General features: G+C 56.6%; 2 protein-coding genes across 2 annotated transcripts; one reads left to right on the top strand and one right to left on the bottom strand.

The window, feature by feature from the left end:
* The first annotated feature begins 74 nt into the window (after positions 1-74).
* On the top strand, positions 75-2,088 carry CSUI_010267 (uncharacterized protein). Its single transcript, XM_068070372.1, has one exon. It carries the CDS (start codon positions 919-921, stop codon positions 1,660-1,662), a length of 744 nt encoding a protein of 247 aa, XP_067917653.1. The 5' UTR covers positions 75-918; the 3' UTR covers positions 1,663-2,088.
* A 1,093-nt stretch (positions 2,089-3,181) lies between these two features.
* CSUI_010266 (fyve zinc finger domain-containing protein) lies at positions 3,182-6,669 on the bottom strand. The gene is made up of 4 exons (XM_068070371.1): positions 6,144-6,669; positions 5,189-5,262; positions 4,336-4,549; positions 3,182-3,867 (listed from the first exon to the last, which is right to left on the bottom strand). Exons 1-4 carry the CDS (start codon positions 6,321-6,323, stop codon positions 3,742-3,744), a joined length of 594 nt encoding a protein of 197 aa, XP_067917652.1. The 5' UTR covers positions 6,324-6,669; the 3' UTR covers positions 3,182-3,741.

Here is a 6,669-nt window from a genome sequence, read left to right as displayed (position 1 = left end):
GGACTGTTGCCCCCTAGTCGGAAATCTCTGGCTGCCCGGAGAGGACCAGTGCGCAGCGTGCTAGGACGCCCGTGGCTGTAGCGTGCTGCACTACAGTTGGGGAAGGCCCTGCGCCTGTGGAGCAGGCGAAGAGTATCCCTCGGTTCGCCCGTCGGGATTCATAACCGCGCGGAGAGACGTCCTACTGACGGCCGCGGTGTGGCGGGCAGTATGTTGGGGAAACACGGGGACAAAATTTCTTCTGCAGTGACACGGCGTGTCGTAGGCTTGTTACACGGCGCCCTGAGGTCTGTGGGGGTGTGCCGTGAGGCGCCCGCTACACCTCCGGAAAGTGTTACCGCTACGCGCAGTGGCTGCCAGCGATTGCTGGGTGCGAGCGGGGAGCTCCAACCGTCCAGCGAGCACAGGTTCTGTGTCGTCTAGTGCTGTGCCAGGAAGTGTTCGTGTGAGCGAAACTAGGGGCCGTCGTAGCAATTCCTGACGTGAGGGAGGTGTTTGCAGTTTCAGCAGCAGGGGCACAATAAAGGACAGCACTGAATTTCGCCCAGGAGCCCTAGCGTTGAGAAGGCTAACGATCTGAGCCCCAGTGTACCACCGGAGACTGGGAAGATGCTCGCGGTTTCGATGACCTAGTGTGCCTCCGTGCCACCCGCAGCTGCGGCTGCTTCGATAAAACATGCACCTGCCGTTGTTCGCGGGAAGCCGTGAAGCGACACTGGCATGTCTTGTAGACGGGTGCATCATCACGGGGCGGATTCCCACAAGGGGTACTGGCGCGAACAGTGAGCACATTACCATTGGCTTCTATTACCATTGGCTTCTACGAGGCTCCAAGCGAAAGGAGCTTTGAACGGCCTTGTGTAGTGCTGACGGGGACTGGCTCTCACTTTTTGTCGTGCCGCTTCGTTCGGTGCCACGATGCCTTCCGGGCGTCTTCCTTTGAGAGCAGCCCGCCAGAACGCGGCATTTCCGCGGGTAGGGCTGCTGTTTTATGTTGTTTCATCTCTCCTTCTTGCTTCTCCACTGTGCTGTGCAAGGGACACGACTGAGTCAGCCCCGCTCCAAAGCCCAGCCGATCCGAAAACGAACAACGCCGTGGAAATTGTTTTAAAAACACTGGAGAAGAACCCCGTGGACGTCACAGGGGCAGTCAATGGCGCGCGCCCGTGCTGTTTGAAGAAGGCGCTGGAAAACAGTTTCAAAGGTCATGCAGAGGCAGCCGCTCGGACAGCAACGGGCCGGCCATGGAGCGAAGATGTCTGGACGGCACTACTACCTCGCATCCGCAAAGAGCACTGGATTTACAATCGTGACGCCGACCACCCGGAGCTCGACCGCTTCGAGGATCTTAAGAAACAGTGTGGGTCGCAAAAGTATTTTCAGTCTGTCGAAGAGGGCTTGCTCGTCCCGCTGCCGCGCCAGAAAGTGCTGGCAGCAGGCTTGGCAAACCTGGTGCTCTTAAGCTTTTTTGCCGTATGGCGGTCAGTTCGTGCGTCGAAGACCCGCAGACCTACATCACGACGGCGGCACGATCGGGAAGAAGAGAGAAGGCATTTCACAGGGTTTACTGACAATGAGTTTGTGCAAGAAAGTGGTGACGAACTCCGAAGCAGGGCAGCTGTAAGACCTTTGAAAACAGCGAATGACGGCCGTGCACCTTAGGGGGTGCTGTGTACACAGATCGTGTGAAAAGTGTGTCCCATCACTAGCCGCTGGCAGCGCTTGTCCGCGCAGCGAGCAGAGATGGGACAAGAAAGTGAAACAGGAAGAAGCCCCAGAAATACCAGGGGGAGGGTCGCGTCTGGAGGCGCAGGCTTCCCTGCTTCGGAGACAGACAGGCCTGCATGACGACGGCGGCAGGACTACGTAAGAGGGCGAAGAGCCCTACGGACAGGAAACGCTATCCGAGCTTCCAGGGCAAGCGGCAAAGCATGCCGCGAGCACAAGGAAAGCGGGATGAAATTTTGCGTCCCTTCAGGGTTCCGGCCCCTCACTCTCCGTCGTATCCCGTGGCAATGTGTTTTGGTGTTTGCGAAGCGGCAAAGCAAACGTTCCACTCTGCGAGTGTATGTTCGTATCGCCTGACCCGATGCAAACGCTTTGTCTCCCCACAGGTCACATTTCCTGTGGCTGAACTTGTTCTGTACCATCGTTTTTTTTCAAACCCGAGAGTCGTCTCCGATTTGGTGCTTCTTGGACATAATACCGCCTCAGCCTGCCCTGCGTGATGGCTGCTCCCCCGGGCCTCTGTCTACGTGAAGCCTGTAAGCAGGTCTTGGGGCAGCCCTTCAGTCGGCCTGGAGGTTATTGTCCTTGACTCCGAGGTTTCGCGCAGCGCCTTCGCAGACCTACGGGCGGGCTGAGAGAACCGCTGTCCAACGTGCTTCATTTCTCTAGCGTCCGGCGCCTGACGACCCTCCTATGGTCAGGAACGTGTGATTCAAGATTCATCGTACACGTCCCGTAGAATTTAGACCGGGGCCAGCGCTGCAGGGCGCCGGGATTCTGCGGTCGCCTGGTCCTTTGCATGTTAGGCGCTTGCAGCATGCTGCACGTTGAAAATTTGCATCTGATGTGTGACAGGATTAAAACCGTATACGGGGTAGGGACGTGACCGGTCTCCCTAGCCGGGAGACGGAATGTGGACCACGCCGGCCCGCGATGGACAGTTCATGACCTAGCTGTCGGTGCGTAGTTTATTAGATATAGCTACGGCCGGACGGCACTCTGCTGGCTAAGGCATTCGTGCTGAGTTTCCGGGATGCCAAGCCAGACCGATAAGGCGCGGGATCCGGATAGCAGGCTTGTGCTGTGGACATTCGAAAAAGCAACCGAGCTCTCCATGCGCGACACCCTTTCACGTTCAGTTCAAAAATGTCCTGGGCGCGTCAACCACACGTGCGTCGCCAGTGTGAATATACTTATGGCGGGAAGCGAAGTGTATCATTCAGGGACAGCGGGTTGGTTTCAATGCTTTTGCAACCGACCACCCGGTCCCCAAAGCCCCCAAACACTACCTCTCAAACACCCCTTCAACCACGTCCTAGGCCACGGCACGCTAGGCTAAAGTGCATTCCAGCACCACTGGAAGCCTGCGGGGTGGTTCTGAATGAGTCATGGTTCATCGTCCGTGCGTGGCACGGATATATGGGCAGTCAGGTTGCGGCTCACATTCAGTGCGCTGCACAGGCTCAGCCGGTAACGGAGATGTACACGGGTGTCAAGCCAGCGCTTACTAGACTTTTCCACCTCTACACTTGTTCCAATGACCAAGCAATCTGCCGGCGCCAGGTGCCGTCATATGAAGGGGAGCTGGGTTTCACCACATTCTAACGCGAGCCCACTTCGGCGGTGACGGTGACGTTCCGGGATACAAAAAGACCCATTTGCCAAAAAATGCCACGCACATCACAGAAAGCCTTGCCGGCCGCAGCCACTGGCCTATCCAGCTCGCGCATCGGGGGCCCGCATGCATGCTGTCACATCTGTAGGGGGTAAGCTAGTGCAGGTGGAGTCATATCTACGCACCTGACAATGAACCAAAGTAAGCAGCCTGGTTTCTTGCCCTCTCAGTCTAAACCCGGCGGGCCAGAGCGAACCGAGCTCAGAAACCACTTACTCCTCCGGGTAGTCTTCGCTCCACAGCTTTTCGCGGTTCCGCGCTTTGAAGGATGAACTGATGGGAGGCAGAAGCTACACTGAGGGAACCGAACGCGCTCAAGACGTGTCCGTTAACGCTAGCTACTGAATGACACAGCGGGACGGCGCGTAGTCCGAAATGTAGCCGCGCCGCCTCCGTCGCGGGCAGCATCTGCAGCATCGCATCCACCAGCCGCGCACGCCATTGTACCGTGGCGGCCCCAGGGCCTGAGAGAAGGCAAGACACACTCGAGCCTGTACACGTGGTGAGTAAAAGCAAGACGACCTTCACCTTTTCCTTTGGTGCGCCACTTCCCATCCCTTTTCCTGTACATGCACGGATAGCAAGGAGTGGTCAAAACCCACGTACCCGAAATGCCTGCGAGGGCCCCGAAATACGCGTGTAGAAATGCGATAACGTCGATCAAGCGCCAGGACCAATCTGAGAGGTCAAAGCCAGTAACTGAAGTACACGAGGCGGGATTGAGTTTTCGCGTACATGCAACTAACGACGGGGCGACGCTTCTCGCTTGCTGGCGAGACTTCCCCGGAAACCGGTCACACCAAACCAAAGAGGCAGACGGCGAGTGTGGATGTCCCCTCAAAGGTGGAGGTACCCGTAGGTGTAGAGCAAATGCGCACAAATTTGAGTGCCATGACACTTAGGGGAAGGCACGCACTGGAGCGAAGACTCACCTCAAGCCCGTTTGCAACAGTAAACGAGACAGCAAGATCCTCGAACTCATCCGAGTTGCTCGGTCTCCCCACAACTGACCGGAGACGAGCAGATCCTGTCTCGTCCGGACCATTGCCCATGTCGCCAATCGAGGTAGGCACCGATGACCCTCCGGAAGTTGACTTCAAGTCGCGGAACCTTCCGGAGCTACGCACTGAGATCGCTGCGGCCTTGCTGCAGGGTGACATGCACGCAACGCACGTGCGTCTGCTACATACACGTCTGAATCAAGGTAATCCAATTAATCATATCGATGTATCCAGAAGCTGCCTCCCGATAATTCGGTTTGCAGGGAACAACGAACTAGAGGCCTTGTCTTCGTCCCCCACGCGGGAAAGCCACACGAGTATCCCCACCCTGGACAAAATCACACCTACACCGGAAGAACCTATGTTTGCTAGCGCGATACACCCACGCACCCGTCGACGCCAGACATGAGTGCGTAGACTTGAACGGGGCGCGGGGGAGCCCAGCAACGTGGCGTCCACATCTCCGACCGGAGATAGCATCCGCAGACATTTCGGGTGCACACAGGTGAGCCGCCCCGACGTTGAGTCGACACTATGGACATCTCCGGCAGCGCATTCACCAGCCTCCCCGACATTCTTTGGGAGACCACCAGGCTGGCCGTCATACGAGAGCAAAATCAAAGTGGAGGTAAAACCAGTGTGCGCCGGTTCAGCGGCTCAGGAACTCACAGCGTAGCTGAGGAGCTTACACTAACGTGTTCTGAGTGGTTCTGGACTTTCCGGCAAAGCTCTTCCTTGCCCGCCTCACCCCAGGAGTACCCACGCAAACTAAAAGAAGGCTTACCTCTCCAGCGTAACGCAGCGCTGCTTGAGGCCTTCTACTTGCCGTTGGCTTTCCTCGAGCTGGCGCTTTTGATCCTTGAAGAAAAAACACCAGAGCCGCGCGCATTCGAGGTAACCTCATGACGCGATCAAGTCAACCCATGAGTAACAACAGCTTCAGAGCTGCTTCTTCCAGCCCCCAGCGCTAGCAAACGGGATTGTTGACTTCACTGCCGGCCAGTACCGTACGCCATACAACGTGGACTACCGCTGGTATACTACACGGTCGCGTGCAGTTCGGCTTTTCGCGCCGCTACAGGCTACGTAAAATCTGGACTACGGGGATGAATACGGAGATAGCACAGCTCCCGTAATTGAGTGTAAGCCCCTTTCCATAGACGGCAACTGTCCGGTTTCTGTATGCAGCTGCAGCTGACTAGAAGAAAGAACGTCCATTTCAGCCAGTCGTTTACTCGGTGATAACTCCACAGCAGGCACATCAGCAAGACCCAAAGAATACAGACGGATACGTATTCGCCCCAGCAACGGTGTCCGAGGAACCCTTCAGAACTGCCAGGGCGCGAGCAGACTGAGGTAAGCGCAGTGTGCTGATTCCCTTTCAATCCTCCAACCGGGGACCTGTCTCCTTCCCCGAGTCATCACACAGACTGCCAGCAGCTGTTCTAACACATCCGCGGGACTGCGTATGCTCTGGAACGACACGGGTAGGGCAGGAACGACTGAGTCGACTCTCCCTCCGGTTTGGACTCCTTACATCGACCGCGATGCATCTCAGACCGGGCGTTTAGGCGTTCCCGACGCGACCCTAATGAGCCGCGGCCATAAAAATCTTAAGGAAAGCCCGGTGCGGGAACACAACGGTTTTGCCTTCAAAATCAGCTGTTTCTGGTATCACCGTGGAACACGCGGCTCTCGGGTGCCAACAGCATGATTTGCGGAGTACTCCCCCTTCTCACCTCAACAACTTCACGCAGGGAATCGCGCTCAGTCGCTGCTTCACGGAGCTTCATAATCTCCAACTGCGCACTTCGAGATCGTTCTTCCAGCTGCCGCGCGCGCGTTTCCTGCTGAGCTCTCTCCTGTTCCAGTGCGTCGAGCTGATTCCGGCTGATCGGCAAAGACACGCAACCCACCATCTACCTTCTGGAGGCTCTTCGCATGCCGAAGACCAGCCTAACATTCTTGTTATTCAAAAGACGAAGTTATTGGACGCAATGCAATGTTGTGTCCTGCTCTTTAAATCTCCTGCCATCCTTGACGTCTTCTCCTTGGTCCCGATGACGCCGGAAGATGTTTCACAACCACTGCACCAGGGACAACCATGAGCCGCTCTGAGTATACCCGGAAAAGGCCTACCTGCGACCAAGTGGCACAAGCTATCTGTGACTGCCGGCGGTGCCGCTGGAGACACAGTATCAAGACTGCTATCTTCTGACGTGACGACAGACGCTGCTGGTTTCATGCAGACATTCTGCGACAAAC

This window comes from Cystoisospora suis (assembly GCF_002600585.1).
Source record: "Cystoisospora suis strain Wien I chromosome Unknown contig_7026, whole genome shotgun sequence".
NCBI lineage: Eukaryota > Apicomplexa > Conoidasida > Eucoccidiorida > Sarcocystidae > Cystoisospora > Cystoisospora suis.
This window is presented reverse-complemented; position numbering and strand designations above follow the sequence as displayed.

Coding starts and splice junctions, on each gene's coding strand:
- CSUI_010267 (XM_068070372.1), top strand. CDS start 919: ATGCCTTCCGGGCGTCTTCCTTTGAGAGCAGCCCGCCAGAACGCGGCA.
- CSUI_010266 (XM_068070371.1), bottom strand. CDS start 6,323: ATGGTGGGTTGCGTGTCTTTGCCGATCAGCCGGAATCAGCTCGACGCA. Junction 5,263..6,143: donor CCCTGCGTGAAGTTGTTGAG/GTGAGAAGGGGG, acceptor TTTTTCTTCAAG/GATCAAAAGCGCCAGCTCGA. Junction 3,868..4,335: donor CTGTTGCAAACGGGCTTGAG/GTGAGTCTTCGC, acceptor GCCTTCTCTCAG/GCCCTGGGGCCGCCACGGTA.